At 49.9% G+C, this 20,421-nt stretch overlaps 1 protein-coding gene across 3 annotated transcripts in view; it reads left to right on the forward strand.

Moving 5' to 3' along the window:
* DOK5 (docking protein 5) overlaps window positions 1-20,421 on the forward strand; it is a 147,132-nt gene that overhangs the window by 121,521 nt on the left and 5,190 nt on the right. For all 3 annotated transcript variants that reach the window (XM_043884351.1, XM_043884352.1, XM_043884350.1), the window contains exon 7: window positions 16,280-16,400. In XM_043884351.1, the coding sequence (XP_043740286.1) occupies window positions 16,280-16,400 (121 nt within the window). The remainder of the gene's footprint in view (window positions 1-16,279; window positions 16,401-20,421) is intronic.

The raw sequence follows: 20,421 nt of genomic DNA on the forward strand, positions 1-20,421 counted from the left end.
TGTAAGGTATTGGCACAGATGGTATTTTTAAAAGACTGAATTAGTTCCCTGTGTTTAAAGTGGAAGATTTCACATAAAACACATGGTTCTGGCTTTTGAGAAAACGAGAATATCTGGTGATCCTGTTCCTGCCTGAGTCAAAATTGAATAGCAGCTCTCATTCTGAGATGCTGACTGCTCTTCCTTTTTTTTTTTTTTTTTTAATTTTATTGACTTATTTTATTTCTGGCTGTGCTGGGCCTTCATTGCTGTGGGGGCTTGCTCTTGCTGTGGCGAGCGGGGGCTGCCCTGTGCCTGCTTGGGCTTCTCATTCCTGGGCTTCTCTTGCTGTGGCGCACAGGTAGGCATGCGGGCTTCAGGAATCACAGCACCCGGCCCAGTGGTTAGGGCACAGGCTCCAGAGCCCAGGCTAGGGCCTGTGACGCCCGGCCCAGTGGTTAGGGCACGGGCCCCAGAGCCCAGGCTAGGGCCTGTGACGCCCGGCTCAGTAGTTACCACACGGGGGCCCCAGAGCCCAGGCTAGGGCTTGTGACGTCCGGCTCAGTGGTTAGGGCACGGGGGCCCCAGAGCCCAGGCTAGGGCCTGTGACGTCCGGCCCAGTGGTTACCGCACGGGGGCCCCAGAGCCTAGGCTAGGGCCTGTGACGTCCGGCCCAGTGGTTACCGCACGGGGGCTCCAGAGCCCAGGCTAGGGCCTGTGACGTCCGGCCCAGTGGTTAGGGCACGGGGGCTCCAGAGCCCAGGCTAGGGCCTGTGACGCCCGGCTCAGTGGTTAGGGCACGGGCCCCAGAGCCCAGGCTAGGGCCTGTGACACCCAGCTCAGTAGTTACCGCACGGGGGCCCCAGAGCCCAGGCTAGGGCCTGTGACGTCTGGCCCAGTGGTTACCGCACGGGGGCTCCAGAGCCCAGGCTAGGGCCTGTGACGTCCGGCCCAGTGGTTACCGCACGGGGGCCCCAGAGCCCAGGCTAGGGCCTGTGACGTCTGGCCCAGTGGTTACTGCACGGGGGCTCCAGAGCCCAGGCTAGGGCCTGTGACGTCCGGCCAAGTGGTTAGGGCACGGGGGCTCCAGAGCCCAGGCTAGGGCCTGTGACGCCTGGCCCAGTGGTTAGGGCACGGGCCCCAGAGCCCAGGCTAGGGCCTGTGACGCCCGGCCCAGTGGTTAGGGCACGGGCCCCAGAGCCCAGGCTAGGGCCTGTGATGCCCGGCTCAGTGGTTAGGGCACGGGCTCCAGAGCCCAGGCTAGGGCCTGTGACGCCCGGCCCAGTGGTTACTGCACGGGGGCTCCAGAGCCCAGGCTAGGGCCTGTGACGCCCGGCCCAGTGATTAGGGCACGGGGGCTCCAGAGACCAGGCTAGGGCCTGTGACGTCCGGCCCAGTGGTTACCGCACGGGGGCCCCAGAGCCCAGGCTAGGGCCTGTGACGCCCGGCCCAGTGGTTACCGCACGGGGGCCCCAGAGCCCAGGCTAGGGCCTGTGACCCCCGGCTCAGTGGTTAGGGCATGGGCTCCAGAGCCCAGGCTAGGGCCTGTGACGCCTGGGCTTAGTTGTCCCACGGCATGTGGGATCTTCCTGGAGCAGGGATCGAACCTGTGTCTCCTTCATTGGCAGGCAGATTCTTTACCACTGAGCCACCACGGAAGCCTGCTTTAGCTTTCTGCAGTTCCTGTCGTTTATTGCTGTCTCTGGGCCTCTGGAGGGGACAAGGCCCTCTGTGTCACCATCATCTCGGGGCTTGGCACAGGGTTCACTGACGTTTTGCTGAATGAACAAAAGAGGGTCGAATAGATTTTATGAGCACAGGGAAGAAGAGAAACGAAGCCAGAATCCCAGATCCCATCTCCCCTCCAATGCCAAACACGGCCCAGGCTCCAAGTGAGTCTGCTCTGAGAGGCCGCTGGAAACAGTCCCAGAGGCTATCAGTTTCCGTGTACAGCTAGGCAAGGAGGCATAAAAAGTTACAGAAGCGAAGGGAGGGGTCATTCTACTTTATGCACACGGCTGAGAATCCAGACGGCTCTGAGTGAACGGATGCAAATCACTTTGCTTCCATGAAAATAACCATTTGAGCGCATCTGGAGCTCACCAAAATGCTGTATTTGGAAATTTGGCCCCAAACGCTGGATTCCACCAACGGTCTCTTTATCAAAGCTGTGGGCGACAGTGCGGGCGTCGTCTCAGCTGGAGTTCTGCTCGCCAAGTGGTGTCACAGCTGCATTTTTTCCCTCCGCTGTCTTTCTCTCTTGCTCACATTGTCGTCTCTCTCCTTCTCTTTTGTAACACTCAAGGAGTAAGCCTCTGTCCACTCTCTCCTTCACAGTTCAGTCATATTCTGTTATGTCTCAGTAACATTTCGATGGTGGGAACACCCTCGATTTTGCTCCAAGAATTAGAACAAGGGCAAGAGCTGGAGAAAGCTAAGACAGCTCTTTGAGTGGTGCCTGCCAAACATCCGGCAGAGCTGGCCAGGGTTTGGTGGTCCAGGGGAGCAGGTTTCCTTGGAAAGCCCAGGCTGGCCACCTGTCTTGCAGACAGTCGATTTCCACTCAAGAGAAGTGCCCTGGGACGATGGGGCTCCGGGGGCCAGCAGAGTCCCTGCGAGCTTCTGTCCCTCAAGCCCCCAGGGGCCTTTCCAGCTCCGCGCGCCTCCTCCAAACAGCTGTCATTTCTCTAAGGTCTGGACTTTCATTTCCACAAGAAAATGTATTTCCAGACTTCAGTGAACAGGATGTGAGCCCATCCTTAAGGTCTTCATGACACCCTCAGCGCTTCCTCAGGAAATGCACCGGGCTCCACTCTGGGTCTCGGCTCTGGAGGAGAAGGCCAGGTCTCACGTCCTGGCCGGCACTCTTCCCAACCCTGTGTCCTTGGGCAGGTCACGTCACCACCTTTTCTGTGTGTCCCCCCTCCTGTGAAAAAGGAGGTTGTGTTAGCAGACACCTCGCTGGGGGGGTTAAAGCGTGAGATTTGCCGACATCGTGGCTGCAGCTACCAAATACAAGACACCCCAAGTTGTTAATGCTGACGGGGAGCGTAAATGAACTCGACTCCAACACATTTTTTAAAAATGTTTTTTGGGTTATAATCAGTTTACGATGTTGTTAGCTTCTGCTCTACAACGAAGTGAATCAGCTATATGTAGGGTGTGATCCCTGGGTCAGGAAGATCCCCTGGGGAGGGAAATGGCACGCACTCCAGTGTTCTTGCGTGGAGAGTCCCATGGACAGCGGGGCCTGGCGGGCCGCAGCCTGTGGGCTCGCGGAGAATCGGCGTGGCGGGGACTGGGCGCACGCCCTCCCTCCTGAGCCTCGCTCCCGCCCCCACCCACCCCGGGCGTCACAGAGCGCGGGGCCGAGCGCCGCGGGCTCAGCAGCGGCCCACTAGCTGTCTGTCTTACACGTGGGACTGTTTATATGTCAACTCTACTCCCCCATTTCGTCCCACCTAAAGTTTTTTTTTAAAAAGAGACTCTTGGGATAAAGCAGAACCTCTTAGCGGTCTGCTGAGGTGGAGGTGGGCAGGGCAGAGCAGGCGGGCGTCCCCCGAGAGCCGTCCTCTCTGGACTGTTGGCACATCGCTTTCATGGGAACCGTGAGCGGGAAGCGAACACTGTTCGGCAGGTGGGAAAACAAAGAATGCACAGCACCGGCTGAGTCAGAGCGGATGAGGCTGCAGCGGACGGGGGACCAGAGCGGCTCCTCATCCACGGCCTGGTTTGTGCATTCTGTCGAGCCCGCCAGCGTGCCCGCCCGTGACTCAGTCATTCAGCAGCTTTTACCAAGTGCCTGCCGTGTGGTGTCGTGCAGATCACGCCCTGTGCGGGTGTGTGAGCGTAGATGAGGCGGCTTCTCCAGGGAACGAGAGCTCTGATCGCAAGCGGCTCTGCTCTCCTCTGTTGAGGAGGTGGCTCCGTTGTGCGTGCATGCAGTAATGGGATCCCAGCTGGGCTCTGACCTGGCGCCCTGGCCATTTACTATACAAGGCGGAAAAGGCTGCCCTCTCCGGCCTTCTTGCCGGGGAAGGTCCATGGACAGAGCAGTCTGGCAGGTTGCAGTCCCTGGGCTCGCAGAGTCAGGTATCACTCAGCGAATAAACACATGCACACACACCTGGGGAACAGAAGATCTGTGTTTTATCTATTTTTAATTTCCAGCTCCCAGCAGAGTGACTGGCATATAGATGATGCCCAGGGTATAGAAATGCATGCCGTGAGGGAGTGCATGAATCAAAGCGCCAAGTGCAGAATTCGCTGAAAGTGGTAAGGGGATGCAGGGTGCAGGCAGGGGGCGCGTGAGTGGAAAACCAAGTTTGGAGGCTTCAACTCATGGAGGGACAATTTAAGTTGGAATGAGCAGCTCCATCTGGCCTGGTGCCGCTTTATTTTGTTTAATTTTCACAACTCTCCTTGGAGATGGAGGTTGGTTTTTGAATTCTGTTTATCTTTACATAAGTACATGTATGGAAAATTTAACTAACTGCAAAAATATGATCACATTGGTGGTGATGTGTGCTGTTTCTGATTTTCCTTTTTATTGTTGGTTTCCATGCCCCTTTCCCCTGTTTAGCAACTCCTGAAGCTTAAAAGTATGTCCTTACTTTTCCACGCTTTCCTCTGTACTCACCTCATGCTATGTAGAAATCTATACCTACACCCAGAAGATTACGTACACACTTAGATACCTACACAAGATATGAGTCTCTGGGGATCCTTGTTGGTTTTATAAAATCATGATCATTTTACACATTTAAAAAACTGCACCCTAGTTTTCTCACTCAGCAATAAGTACTTAATGGGAATAATTCAAAGTCATGTAGCATAGGTCTGACTCGGGTTGGCAAACCATGGCTGATGAGCAAAATCTAGTCTGTGCCTGTTTTCATGAATATGGTTTTATTAGAACACAGCTGTCCTCATCCATTTTTATATTGTCACGGCTGCTTTTGCATGGAAACAAAGGAGGGGGTTCTTAGCCACCGCAGAGACTGGACAGCCTGCAAAGCCAAAGGCCATTAATATCTGGCCTTGACAGAAAAGTTGGCCAACCTTGGTCTCATTCATTCTTTTTAATGGAATACATTTTATTAGCAGTACGATCAAGTCCATTTCACAGAGGGGGATCAGAGGCTCCATGGCTCACAGTCAGCAAGTGAAGAGCCAGGACAGGACCAGGAAGCCCAGGATGTGTGTCATTGGGAACTGAAAGGCTGAAGGACGTTTGGAGGCTCTGGTAGGAGAGAGAGGCTGTCTAGGGCCCAAGTGTGAGTGTGGTTGTGGTGTGAGTGGAGGTGAGAGGTGTGGGATCAGGAGAGGGGGCCCTAGGGGTAGTGGTTCTCCGCCTTCCGTGGGAAGCAGAGTCCCCGAGAAGGCTCACCCAGCCCCAGGCGGGTGGGCTCCGCCTGCAGGGTTCCTGAAGGTCTGGGTGATGCGCTGGGATCTGAATGTCTAACAAGTTCTCAGGTGATGCTGACGCTGGCCCAGGGACCACACTGTGAGAACAACGACTCTAAAGTGACTGAGAATTTGGCTCCTTGGTCCCTGGAAGAGATGACAGGGGAGCTAGAGCCCAGTGTGCGACCGCGTGCTCTGATACCCTTTATACCCACAGAAACCCGCAGGCAGACTTACATCAGCGATCGTTCAGTGACCATCCATGGTGCTGAGAACACAGCTGTCAATACAGGCGTAACTGCCTGCCGGTCTTCACGTGCATCTCAGCACGATGTGTTCATGGGGTTTCATTGTTTATGAAAGAACACGTGGTTGCGCTCTCGCTGGAGAAAGCTGCCTCCTCTTAAGACCTCTTTCCTCCGCCAGCAGGGGAGTGCGCCTGTCCAGCAGGCGGAGGAAAGGCGGCTGTGAGGACCTCTCTGCGGACCTGTGTACACCTCTAGGACGATTTGCCCCTTCTCATCAACCTGCAGTGATTACAGGACTTGTCCCCCTGTGATTACAAAACTTCTTCAACAGCATCTGTACCTCCGTTCCAGAGGGGTTGGTTCCCAGCACTTAGCATAGCAATTGGCATTTTAAGCGGTTTGTATTGATTAAATGAATGCGCTTCATCAAGCACAGAGAATCCCAAAGAATGCAACAAAGGTAGTTATCTCAATGAATTACTCCCAGCACGAAACCAAACAAGATATATCTGCTAGCACTTTACAAGGGTGTTTGATATACCTTAGAAATATAGATTTATCAAACTGGGTAAATAGATCGCATGCTACACAAATACACACTTGATTTTTATGTCTTAAAAAAATATTGTCTAAGACTGCTGTTCTCTTTTAAAAGAGACATTTGATATGGATTTTGTAGGAATAAACTTAATGATTTAAAGCTTCTGTTCAAAGCATGTTTACTGTTCATGAGGTATTTGGAGTACTTCTCTGGTTAGAATTTTGAAATTATGTTTAAGCTTTGTTGGGAGCTCTTTTCTAGTCTCCTTTCAGTTTCTCCTTGGTTTCACTTTCTTGTGTCATCTGGAGAGGATCAAGGGGGTTGGGGTTGGGGAGGAAGGGATCTATAAAGTGACAGTGTGTGAAGTGTGAAGAGATTTCTTCTCTACAAGCTTGTTCTTGCAGGAGTGGGGGGTACTTACACATTACTCAGTGCTTTATTCAAAGTTTCAAAGTTCTTTAATGCATGGAATGGTATGCAACAGAGGGTGGGAGCTATGATTTCTCTTGAGACTTCAAAAGAAGGCTTTTGGATTAAAAGATTTGATTCGCACGTGGTAGAAAATGCAAATGGTACAAAAGGATGCACCGTGTGTAATCAACCTCTTTCCCGTGCTTAATGCCTCTTTGGTCCCCAATTTATGTTCTTGGAAGTGAACACTTACCAGCTTCATTTGCATCCTTCCAGAACATTGTATCACTTAATAGATACAAATGTATCTATTTATTAATAGATTCATTCATTTTGAGTACCACACCCTCTTAGGAAGCAGTACAGCAAAGAACAAGAAAGAGTCCTTGTCTTCAGAGAGTTTGCTCATTATTGTGGGTGATGAGATGATCATCAATAGATAATAAACAAAACTGTATCAAGAGTTGGTGAATGCTCTGGGGATGGCAGTGTAGAGGGGGAGAGGAGGAAGGGGATGTGTTGCTCTGATGAAGCAAGACGCTGGCAGAGAGAGGAGGGAAAGAGAAGTGGAAATTTCCAAGGGCCAGTTGTTCTAGGCAGAGGGGACCATACTTGCAGAGGTGCTGAGGCAGCTCTGTTCTTTGCTTGTTCAAGTCCAAAGCCATGACTTTGAAACATGAATGAGAAGAGGGCTAGAAGGTGTTGTCCAGAAATAAGTAGGTGCCAAGTCCTAGAGGACCTTGCAGTCGTGGTCCAGACTTTGGATTTTGCGTGCGGTGAGTTGGTAAATCACCGGAGGGTTCTGAGTAATGGCCCAGTGCTGTCTTTACTATTGAAGGGGGCACTCTGGCAGCTGTTTGCAGAAGACTGGGGATGGTTGAGGCGAGAGTAAAGGACGAAGCCAAGCTCAGGACTGTTTCCATCATCAAGGCATCCAGGAGAGCGCTAAGGATGTGGATTGGATGGTGGGGGGGTAGCGGGTGGAAAGTGGAAGCTGGGTACGTTCTGAAGAACAGGGTTTGCTGATGGCTGGACTCTCATGTAGGATAGGGTGTAAACAAGGTGCTCCCGAGGGTTTCTCTTCTTTAAGCAGAGCAGTGGGTCAAATGGAAGAAGCATTTACCCGGAAGGGGAAGAACTGCAGAGAGTGGAGCCTGAGAAACGATGCCTTGGGTTTGTTTGTGTTCAGGGAGAGCCTAGCTCTGCTGGGTCCCAGGTGGCTCAGATGGTGAGGCATCTACCTGCCATGCAGGAGACCAGGTTCGATCGCTGGTTCAGAGCCTGCTGGACATTTGGTGGAGGTGGGGAGCAGGCTGTGAAATACAGGACTCTGAGGCTTCAGGAAGAGATCAGAGTCACAGATACACGTTTGAGAAGCGTCAGAGTGGATGGATGGTGTTTAAATCTGCCCCAGTGATGAGTTCTCCCCATGAACACGCATACATAAGTAATTGCAGCCCTTTGAGGTTAGAATTGTTTCACATCACTTCACAAAAGAACTACATTTTGCTTTTTAATGACTAACCTGTTAGTCTGTTGCATAGGTATACAGTAATGTGAAGATAAGACTGCTTCATTTAAAAATAATAAAAAAATTACCAACCCATCTACTTTTCTGAGGTTAGTCACATTTTAAAGTAATTTTTGAGTCAGTCTAAAATTCAATTTGGCATGTAAAATAAAATTAACATTTTAAAAATTAAAAAATACTGGTCATTGGAATAATTGTAGTAGAGTGGGTCTTAAAAATTATAGTTAGTAGGGAAAAAAATGTTATAAAAGGAGATTTGGTCACAATTTAGTACCTCCATCTTATCTGGTAAATTTAAAATGGTTAGGAAAATGAACAAGTATAGTGCAAACAAAGTACGGGCTACGATGCAGACATTAAGATGACAGCATAGAAGATGGCAGCATTAGGAACATTAGGATACATTTACAATATATGAAATGAGAAAAAGCGGACAGTGTGACACTGTACACACTATCCTATGCTCAGTCTTTCATTCCTGCCTAACTTTTTTCGACCTCATGGACTGTGGCCCGCCAGGCTCCTCTGTCCATAATTTCCCAGGCAAGAACACTGGAGTGGGTTGCCATTCCCTTCTCCAGGGGATCCTCCTGACCCCAGAGATCAAACCCAGGTCTCATATTGCAGTCAGATTCTTCACTGTCTGAACCACCAGGGAAGCCCCATTAATGACTAAAGGAGGTTAAATAACCAGCCTGGAGCCGGACCATTATTAGCGGCAGATCCAGACTTCAACCCGTTTCCTGACTCTAGAGTTGGGCTCTTAACATAGTGGAAAACTTTTCCCCAGGTTGATTGATCCAAAGTGGATGAATGACATAGGACATGAATGCATGTGCACATGCTCGATCCTGTCCAATGCTTAATTAGACCCCATGGACTGTAGACCCCACGCTCTTCTGTCCTTGGGGTTTTCCTGGCAAGAATACTGGAGTTTGTTGACATTTCCTCCTCCAGGGGATCTTCCAGACCCAGGGATCGAACCCAAGTCTCCTGCATTGCAGTTGGATGCTTTATCACTGAGCCTCCAGGGAAGCACTAACATAGGACAGTGGTTCTCAAAGTGTGGTCCCTGGAGACCAGTACGATCTGAATTATCTGGAAACTTGGGGAAAATGCAAATCCCCCGTCTACAGTGGGGTGGGGACCGAAATCTGCATTCTGATGAGCCCTCCAACTGATTCTTGCTAAAGCTGGAGAGCTCACAGGATGGCTGACCCAGGGGCCAGAAAGCATAGGTAGCGTCTCTTCTCACATGTCATTTCCATAGGAGGTCAGTAGGCAGGAGGTGAAGGCATCGTGCAGGAGGCCCGGCGGGGACCGCGCGTGAGCTGAGGGCGGCGTCACTGGTGCAGCTGGGTTTGGGTGGAACGAGAGAAAGACTGAAATGTGGGTTTCTTTTAGAACCTCGTTTTACTTTTCCTCTCTTGGACTGAATCGTTCCTTCTGATTCAACTTTGCCCACATGTTGTGCTTAAAATACCCAGAGAAAATAAGTTGCTTTATATATGCGTCCCTAAACTGAGGCTACTACCAGAATCAGAGGAGCTTTGGAAGCCTCTCAAGCTGAGCAGACACTCGGCGTCGATGTAGCTGTGATTCACAGCACAGCCTCATTGTTGACATCGTGTCCCTGGGCAGCGACTTCAGGACGCGGTGGAGAGAGTGGAAATCACGGGTGGTTTGCGTACGCAGGGAGGCCCCACGGGAGTTAACTGGAAGGCGCAGCCCGTTGGCAGCTTAAGAGTCTGACGAGGAGGGGTTGGGTCTTGAAGTCATCGTCTGTTTTGTGATGACTTGTGCTGGCTTCTGAACGGCTCCAGGACGTGCCACAAACACAGTGTATGAGCGTCCTCGTGGTGGCTTATGGCAGCAGTTACCTCCTGTCGCACTGGTCGCTTCTGCAGAACACAGTGCTTTGTTGTGAAACCAGATGGAGCCCAGGGAAGGGCGGCCTGGTGGTGTGTGCTGTGCTGTGGCTGGGTCTTGTTGTGAAACCAGATGGAGCCCAGGGAAGGGCGGCCTGGTGGTGTGTGCTGTGCTGTGGCTGGGTCTTGGCCCCCGGCCCGCGCACCTGGTGGCAGACTCATCAAAGGGACCCCCAGGCAACAGGGAAGCGTGAGCCAGGCCAAGGGAGGGGGCGGGAACCAAAGGGCGGCTGGCACACAGTGGTCCTCAGAGGGCTTTCTCTCCCAAGAGGGTGGCTACGGTTTGCCAATTATTAGGAGAAACGGGGCCTTGACAATGAGCACGTCCCTCACTGGGTTTTGGGAGGTTTTTAAAAGAATCTGTCTGTGGTGTTGACTGTGACAGCAGTGGGGGACCATGTTTCAGCCAGTTTTTACTCAAATTTAAGTTTGACTTCCGCTGCGACTGTTTGGCTGCTGGTGGTGGTGGTTTAGCCTCTAAATCGCATCTGACTCTTTGTAACCTCGTGGACTATAGCCCACCAGACTCCTCTGTCCATGGACTTTCCCATGCAAGGATATTGGAGTGCGTTGCCATTTCCTTCTCCTGACCTAGAGATCGAACCCCCAACTCCTATATTGGCAGGTGGATTCTTTACCACTGAACCACCTGGGGAGCCTTTGACCAGAAGTAGCCACCAGCTACCTCATTACATCCTACTTTATAAAAAAGAAATAGTCCATATACTACTATCTGATTTTATTTTTTTGAGGACAGCTATATTGAGACATAATTCACATACCATATGATACACCCGTTTAAACCATACAATCCAGTGGTATTAATATAGTCATGGAATTGTGAAACCATCACCACAGTCAACTCCAGAACATTTTCATCACCCCAGAGAGAAACCCGTCTCCTTATCCATCATCCACCCAGCTTTGGGCAACCACCAGTATACTTTCTCTGCATTTTCCTGTCCTGGACATGGCATATAAATAGAATCATATGCTATGTGGTCTTTTGCAAGTGGCTCTTTCACTCAGCATCATGTTTTCAACTTCTCCATGTTGTGGAGGGGAAGCTGGTGGCCCAGAGGTAAAGAAGGTACTTGCCAATGCCGGAGTGCAGGAGACAGAGATTCGACCCCTGGGTTGGGAAGATCCCCTGGAGGAGGAGATGGCAACCCCCTCCAGTATTCTTGCCTGGAGAATCCTATGGACAGAGGAGCCTGGAAGGCTACAGTCCATGGGATCGCAAAGAGTCGGACAGGACTGAGCGCAACTAAGCAAGCATGCATGTTGTGGCATGCTTCCGGACTTCATTACTTAAAAAAAATTATTATTTATTTAGTAGGTCGTGGTAGCAGCATGCAGGGTCTTTAGTTATGGCATGTGGGATCTAGTTCCCCGACCAAGGATGTAACCTGGCTCCATGCACTGGGAGCTCCGAGTCTTAGCCACTGGACCACCAGGGAAGTCCCTAGTGCTTCATTCCTTTTTATGGCAGCCTGTTTCTTTTTCATTTGTTTGGTTTTACTGTCATCTCTCTAGGAAGGGATTTTCCACGGGAAAGGAGACTGGGAGGTTCAGACACGAGGGGGTACGCGTCCCGTATCTCAACAGTCATCTGGAGCACAGCTGGGTGGGAACCCCGGTCTCCTACCCCGGGATCAACCCCCAGCCACCCCCAGCGGCACAGCGCTACCTGTGTCCTTGAAACCCCACCGGCTCCATCCGTTGATTATCTCAGGCCACCGGGCAGCATCAGAGCTCACTCGGACTGGGCAGGGAAGAGACCCCCACACGTCCTGTCCTTTAGGGGAAAGTCTGGGTGGTGAAGTCCGAGAAGGTATGTGTTTGTCACTCAGAAGCTCTGTCTTTCTCCCCTGGCGGGATCATGAGCCGACACTCTCGCAGAACGAATAAGCGTGCTGAGTGGGACCCCCTGCTTCTGCTAATCACGTGAATGGCAAAGTACAGAGTGACTCCGTCTTGTCACCATGTTCTCCACAGCCCCGAGAACCACATTCACTTAACCTGGACCTAAAGCTTCAGCAGGAACTCAGCTCCAGGCTGATTTGCTGGGTTGATTTAAGATTTATTCCCTGCTCCCTGGGCAGGGCTGGGTTCTCTGGCTCATTGATTCCTCCATCCTGTATTTGTTCAGCCTTTGGGGGTCCTAACAGTTAGGTGCTGGGGACACAGAGATGAAAGATATAATCTCGTGTTCTCGGAGCGCATGGGCTACAGGAGGAGGCAGGCTGCAGTCACAACAGTGAGAGGATCAGAGTGAGAACAGGTCTGTGCGTGCTCAGTCGGGTCTGAGTCTGTGACCCGTGGACCGTAGCCCGCCAGCCTCCCCTGTTCATGGATTTCTCAGACAGGAATACTGGAGGGGGTTGCCATTTTCCTCCACGGATCTTCCTGACCCAGGGATCTCTTGCGTCTACTGCGTCGGCAGGCGGGTTCTTTACCAGCTGAGCAGCCGTCTGTAGGAGCGCCTGGTGTCGTTGCTGGGGGAAGCGTGGTCAGGAGGTGGTTCCTGAGCTGCCTTCTGAAGGGCAGACAGCTGTCAGCCAGGTGAGGAGTCGGGGAGTCCTCAGGCCTAGGAATCAGCATTTGCTATAGTGAGCTATAGGTGTGAGCTCACGGGTGGGTGGAAATGGCAGGACTCAGCGTGTGGCTTGGGCCCGGCCATTGTGCAGAGAGGTGATGGAGGGCTGGCGAGCTGAAGTCAGAGGTGAGGTCCCTGTGGCAGTGAGGCGGGTTGAGGGGAACCTTCTGGATCAGAGGTGGGTTCCCTGCGGCAGTGAGGCGGGGTGAGGGGGAACCTTCTGGAATCAGAGGTGGGTTCCCTGCAGCAGTGAGGCGGGGTGAGGGGAACCTTCTGGAATCAGAGGTGGGTTCCCTGCGGCAGTGAGGCGGGGTGAGGGGGAACCTTCTGGAATCAGAGGTGGGTTCCCTGCAGCAGTGAGGCGGGGTGAGGGGGAACCTTCTGGAATCAGAGGTGGGTTCCCTGTGGCAGTGAGGCGGGGTGGGGGGAACCTTCTGGAATCAGAGGTGGGCTCCCTGCAGCAGTGAGGCGGGGTGAGGGGGAACCTTCTGGAATCAGAGGTGGGGGTCCCTGTGGCAGTGGGGTGGGGTGAGCAGGGAACCTTCTGGAGTCACGTAGGGTCCCTGTGGCAGTGAGGCGGGGTGAAGGGGAACCTACCGGAATCAGAGGCGGGGTCCCTGCAGCAGTGAGGCAGGGTGAGGGGGCACCTTCTGACTGGTGCTTCATCGCATGACTTCCCAAGTCTTCTCACACTTTGAGAATTCAGACATTTTTGCAGTGTTAACTAAGAAGACTTTTCTTAGCACTTTTCTCCAAAGACAATTAAAACGCTCCTTTCATAAAATTAGATGTTCTTTCAAAGGTTTGAGGAAGAAAGAGACCAGGCTTTGTTAATTTTCTCTTTGACACATGACATCAGTGCCATTTTATTTTTGTTCCTAAATAAGCATTCTAAAAATATAATCAAACCATGCTGGGCTGCAGAAATATGCTCACAGTAAAGTAGTGAGTAATTTGAAGTGATGGCTACTTCCCAAATATTTTCTTTGTATTAAAAATATTATTGTCTTAACTATAATTCCTTTATATTAAGAAAAGCAAATAATCAGTACCTTGAATATTTGGTTCTTTTCCTCTCTTTATTTTCTTGTACTCCATGTTCATGAGGCTGAATGTCACCACAAGTCACTGGTAAATTGGTTTTTTTGTTTGGTTGGTTTGTTCTGGTTTTTACTTTTAAACTTCGAGACTTTCATTTCTGCAGAAGTAGAAAAACAGCCACAGAACTTTTCTTCTAGCCATTGTTTTCAACTGTTTACCCTTTAGATTTGACAGGACATGTTTAGGAAAAAAATGTCCCCACAAAATCTAGTGCTATATAATTACTTGGACACATTTAGATAATTGTGCTGCTGTGGTAAAGAGAGAATTCAATCCATCACATGTTAATACAAGATGTATGTAAATTAAAATTGTCTTTGGAGTTGGTCTCATCGGGCTTCCCTTATATAGCTTAGTTGGTAAAGAATCTGCCTGCAATGCAGGAGCCCTGGGTTCAATTCCTGAGTTGGGAAGACCCCCTGGAGAAGGAAATGACAAACCCACTGCGGTATTCTTGCCTGGAGAATCCCATGGACAGAGGAGCCTGGCAGGCTAATGTCTATGGGGTCGTAAGAGCCAGACACAACTTAGCAACTAAACCACCACATCAACTCCAACGAGTTTTGGTTTCCAGGGTGTGAAGTCTTGTATTATTTTGGCTTTGTTGAGTGAATGTGCAGATATTATGCCTGAGACTACTATGTTAGTGAGACGTATAGAGTGGGGAGTTTTAGAAAATCTTTTGGTGGGCATTGCAGTTTATGCTCATCGTAATAATATACTTCATTTTCCCTGTTTCTGGTTTGTCTAGGCAAGTGCTAAGCAGGCATCATCTCACTGAACCCAAATGGATAAATATTTAATACCAGCTTTTCTCAGATGAGCAGTTAAGGTGGCATTCCACTAGATAGAATGGTCTGCAGTTCACTTTTCCTTGATGGTACAATATGTCAGTGTTTCCTTTTCAGTTGACGTAAGTCTGCCGTCCTCTGATTTGCAGTTGCCAAGTACTGCAGCATGTCTCTGCAGTTAGCCAGGCCGTGAGACATGGAGGCTTCTGTTGCCCCTAGTTTTCCGTGAGTGCAGGCTGTCTCCTAATGCCCATTCTTGTCTAAATCCATCTATTTCTGGACACATTTTTATAAGACTGGGGTGGGTCATTTGATATTCAAGCAACTCCAGGACATCAAAGAGTCACTTCTGTGTTATGACACAATAAAAGGATGTCATGTTTGTGTCCAGATCAGGGCTTGGGGAGGGGAGGCTGGACAGCTGCCTCAGATCACACCCCACCCTCTCTTCTTCTTGCCTTGTCCCTGTATGCTTCTCGTCACGCCCCGCTCGTCCCGCTAAGCTGTCTTCTCTCAGAATCGTCCCCCAGTGTAGTCGGACAGACAACCGACTCCCCCCCCCCCCACCCGAGGACCTGGAGCCTCACACTGTATCTTTTAGGATGGATCCTCTTAGATACTTGGAGCCAAAAGCCACAGCTTCCTCTGTCCCCGTCAGTATCTGGAAGGGGATCAGCCACTTGGGGAAGCAGACAGAGTTTTTCTTCTGCTGGTGATAGCGTGAGTGCTCAGTTGTGTCTGACCCTGCCGCCCCATGGACTGTGGCCCACGGGGCTCCTCTGGCAGTGGGATTCTTCAGGCACGGATACTGTAGCGGGTTGCCATTTCCTCCTCCAGGGGTCTTCCTGACTGAGAGAGGGAACCAGAGTCTCCTGCATCTCCGGGCTTGGCCGGCAGATTCTTTACCACTAGCGCCACCTAGGAAGTCCCATGCTAGTACTAAAACCCAGCTCCTATCAGCTTAGACTGAGAAGTAACCGGCTGGTTTAAGTGAGAGGTCTCCGGCTAGCCTCTGGGTTCAGGTAGGAGCCAAGGCCTCCGTGGAATGTGTCAGGACTCTCCCTGGCTTTCTTCCTCAGAGTAGTGTCCACTGACTGCCTTGTTCTTTCTTACTGTGCCAGGACAGACCCCAGGCCCATCTCCTGTCCCCCTATCAACCCCACGAGGAAGCTCCTACATTCAACTCCAGAAGTATCTCCTCTGTACCTACCATGTCAGGAAATAATCTAGACCCTGGGATTCAGCAATGACTGAAGCAGGCAAACACCCTTAACTTACCTCTCTTGCTTGTCTCTTCCACTAAAGTTCTAATAAATGTCCCCAGGGATTGTGTCTTACTGGCCTGACTCGGGTCTCTGGGCCACCCCAGAATCCGTAGTGGGGTCTGCCCACCGTGACCAGGTGGGTTGAGCTGAGTCGCGGGAAGTTCTCGCCCGGAAAATCAATGCGCTGCTGCCAACGTGCGAAGAAGCGGCGCTGCCAAGTCAGCAAAGCGACAGTCGTGCTCCCCGACGGGCCAGCCCACCGGCTCCGCATGGCCGGCTCCGCGGCCCTCGAGCTCCCCGGGTGGGGCTCTGTGGGTGGAGGGCTCCCCGGGTGGAAGGCCCCCCGTGTGGATCTCCCTGGATTGGGGCTCCCCGGGTGGATCTCCCCAGGTGGATCTCCCCTGGTGGATCGGGGGCGGCTCCCCGGGTCGGCCCTCGCAGCCCCGGGTTGCTGACTTGCGCTCTGTTCTCCGTCGCAGCTCCAGGTGAAGATGAGCGAGCGGGCCGCCTCGCTGAGCACCATGGTGCCCCTGCCTCGCAGTGCCTACTGGCAGCACATCACCCGGCAGCACAGCACGGGGCAGCTGTACCGCCTGCAAGGTGAGCGGGGCGGGGCTCTGGGGCGGAGGGCGGGGCTCCGGGAGGGGCGGGGCTCTGGGCGGAGGGCAGGGCTCTGGGAGGGGCGGGGCTCTGGGGTGGAGGGCGGGGCTCTGGGGCAGGGGGCGGGGGCGCCGGGAGGGGGCGGGCTGAGCCCTCAATGATGCTGCGTCCCCACAGGTTGGTCCCCTTCCCCCCAGAGCCCCATGCTTCTGAGGCAGGGGCCACGGGCTGCATCCCTAGTTAGGGCCCTGAGACCCCGCCTTTCATGCGGGGAGGGCAAAAAACGAAACATCCTCAGGGCAATCTGGACAGAGGAGATGTCACATGAAGGAGACACTCATTTTACAATTCTTATTTTTACTAACCTAACTCCCTTTCATCAAAACAAGTCAGCGCTCATCAGAAGTGACTGAAGACTAAAGGCCTTTCCAGGGCCCTGACGGTGTAGTAATAATTTTTAAAATCTTCAGCTCAGAGCAGATGTTTTATATGCTGTTAGCATATGGCTTGTGCGCGCCTTGGGTTTATAAAGCTACCTCTGACAGTGTCTGCATCTGTCTGCAAAAAGAAAACAACTCTGTTTTCCAGCATATACACAACTTCTTCAACCATAACAACAAAAAATGCAAATTTACCTGCATGCAAAAAGCCCATATGGTTGGAAAACCATACATATAGCTGAAAGAGTCTGGGATCATCACCAAGGACTAGTGACCCACTAATTCCAGAAAAACAGTGGTGATTATGTTACCTCTAGACATGGAGCAGAACAACACAAAACATCCACAAAGGAGAAAGTCACCTTTGAGAAGTTTGTGTTGTTTTTGTCAAATACAGCAAGTCACAGACCAAACAGCTCATCAGAATCGGACTTGGGTTTGCTCAATCAGCCTTAATATTTAGGTTTGTTATTTATTATCTTTATAACCCAACACTCAAAAGTAATGGGACTCAGGCAGACTTTGGATATATATTAGCTTCCCTGGTGGCTCAGAGGGTAAAGCATCTGCCTGCAATGCAGGAGACCGGGTTCAGTCCCTGGAGAAGGAAACGGCAGCCCACCCCAGTCTTCTCACCTGGAGGCCCCGTGGAGGGAGGAGCCGGCGGCTGCCGTCCTCGGGCCGCAAACTGAGCAACTGCACTTTCACGTTTGGTTCCAGACCATCACAGTAAAGAGAGTATTGAGATAAAGCGAGTCCCATGAAGTTTTTTGGTTTCCCAAAGCATATAAAAGTTACGTTTACATTAGCCTGTGGTCTCTTAAGTGTGCAACAGCTTGTATGTCTAAAAAGATGCACATACCTTAATTAAAAAACACTTTATTGCTAAAAAATGCTAACCATCATCTAAGTCATATAAGCCTTCAGTGGTCGTAGTAGTAACATCAAACATAACCAATCACAGGTCATCAAAGCAAGTATAATAATAATGGACAAGCTGGAGATATTTTGAGAATTACCAAAATGTGACACAGAGACATGAAGTGAGCAAGTGCTGTTGGGGAAATGGTTCCAACAGATTCACTTAGCGTAGGATAGCCACAAATCTGCAATTTAAAAAATATTTAGGGACTTCCCTGGCCATCCAGTGGTTAAGAATCTACGCTGCTTCCATTATAGGGGGCATGGGTTCCATCCCTGGTTGGGGAACTGGGATCCTGAATGCTGCATGATGAGGCCCAAAAATACTCAATCAAGATAAATATTTAAAAGTTAACAAAATGCAGTATCTGTAAAGCATAATGCAGTGAAGGAGAAAACGTGGTCTGCCTGCATTACTGTAAAATTAAGTTCAAGTTTATTGGTATAGATTTTACAAATGAACACAGTAGTAGTACTTACAAGACAGTAATTTAAAGATAGTGATTGCTTAGTTTCTGATGAAATAAGTTCCAATGATAATAAAAAACAAGTCACGGAATTCCTGCAGAGATGAGGGATTATCAAACTTTGTGACTGGTAATTTTATAGGGTTTTCAAGGTGATTCTGTTCTAGCATTGAAGATGATAATCAAAACTATGATTGTTTGTTACATAGTATAACCTTCATTGAACCCAAGCTTCCCATAGAATTCTTACATTTTTCCTGTTTTGACTGCACACTAATACTCAATGAAATATCCTATTATCTTAGAATATTTCTGTGCACAAGAATGGCATTGTAATTGCTTCAGTGTTTGTTTTTTGCTTTATGTTTTGTATCAATTATTTCATCAAATTATTTGTTTTCACATACTTTTGTTACCTGTGTAGGAATTAATGTAAATGTATTTTATTTTGATACTTAATTTATAACCAATGTTTCCGAGATAGTACCTCATCAGCATGTTCTACGTAGATTTGTCTATATTTGTTTTATCTTGGGATTGCTTTTTAGTCACCAGTATTCATTGAGATACGGGGCTAATATGTGCTGTGTATATATTGAATAGCTTGGAAACTTAATTTACCACTAAATTTGATAGATTTTTTTTTTTTATAATGTTCAGACTATAGAATTATCTCGCGTCTCAGGGGTGGTCATCCACATGACGAATAAATGGGAAACGTTCACCTGTCCCACCTATGAGGCCTCCTAGTGGCTCAGCAGTAGAGGCCGCCTGCAATGCAGGAGACTCGGGAGACACGGGTTCCACCCCTGGGTTGGGAAGATCCCCTGAAGGAGGAAATGTCTACCCACTCGAGTATTCTTGTGAGAAGTCCCATGGACAAAGGAGCCCGGCGGGCTATAGTCCTTGTGGTTTTAAAGAGACAGGACTGAGCAACTGAGTACCCACACACGCATTCCACCTGTTCCACCTGCCTTTCTTCCTCCCTTCTGCCCACCCCCAGAAAAAAAATGAAATTGAGAAAATGAGTAACATCATGGCCCTGTGTGTGTGTCACATGATGAGATTACACAGCTCATCGTATCTTCTTGTTTTGTTGGTATCCATGAGTTGTAATTCCTCTGGCCAATTCACCTACCCTAATGTATTTCAGACTGATTTTTTTCTGACAGATCCAGTGGCTAACCTTGGAAATCATACAGACCTTTATGAGGGAATTTATCCAAGAGATTTGAGAAATTTTTTCCTCTCCAGATTTAGTGCTAGAGAGCCACCTACTGGTTGATGTTTGGATTTTCCGCTTTATTATTGCTGTGAGGAAAGGAGCGTGCTGGGTCTGACACGCCCGCGTACACTAAGATGTGTTCATCTACCTTTGCTGCTTCCTCCACCCCATTTTCCAGTTTTCAAAACTAAATTCTCTTCTCTGCTTAGGCGTTTACAGAATTAACATGTGAGGTTCATCGTGAGAACTGGGAAAAAATACATGACATAGAAGCACTCAACCGTATGTTGAGCCCTGTATTCACAGAATTCTAATGAGAATTCATTGTATAAAGCGAGTCACCTTTTTCCAGTTGTCTTCTATGTTGTCCTAACCCTGGTTGATATCACCCTCCTCCAAAAAAGCACTAGGATCCAATAATTGGGGGCAGAATCAGTCTTTTAGTCGCTCAGTCGTGTCCGACTTTTTGCAACCCCGTCGACTGCAGCATGCCAGGCCTCCCTGTCCATCACCAACTCCCGGAGTCCACCCAAATCCATGTCCATTGAGTTGGTGATGCCATCCAACCATCTCATCCTCTGTCGTCCCCTTCTTCTCCCACCTTCAGTCTTTCCCAGCATCAGGGTCTTTTCCAATGAGTCAGTTCTTTGCATCAGGTGGCCAAGTATTGGAGCTTCAGCTTCAGCATCAGTCCTTCCAATGAATATTCAGGACTGATTTCCTTTAGGATGGACTGGTTTGTGCTACATGTTAAATTCTTTAGGAGATTCAGAAAGCAAATCCGTATTTTCAAGACTCTGAGATGTCCTTCAGTAAAAAAACAAATCTGTTTAATCTTGGTTAAGCCAGAGCTCTGCAAATTTGAACATGCAATCTTCTCTCTCCTTTTTTTTTTATATAAACTAATGTTAATATACCAGTAGTAAAGTGCCAGGTTTGTTCCTTTCAAGGGAGACAGGACATACTCA

The sequence above is a fragment of the Cervus elaphus genome, chromosome 23, assembly GCF_910594005.1.
Source record: "Cervus elaphus chromosome 23, mCerEla1.1, whole genome shotgun sequence".
Taxonomy (NCBI): Eukaryota; Metazoa; Chordata; class Mammalia; order Artiodactyla; family Cervidae; genus Cervus; species Cervus elaphus.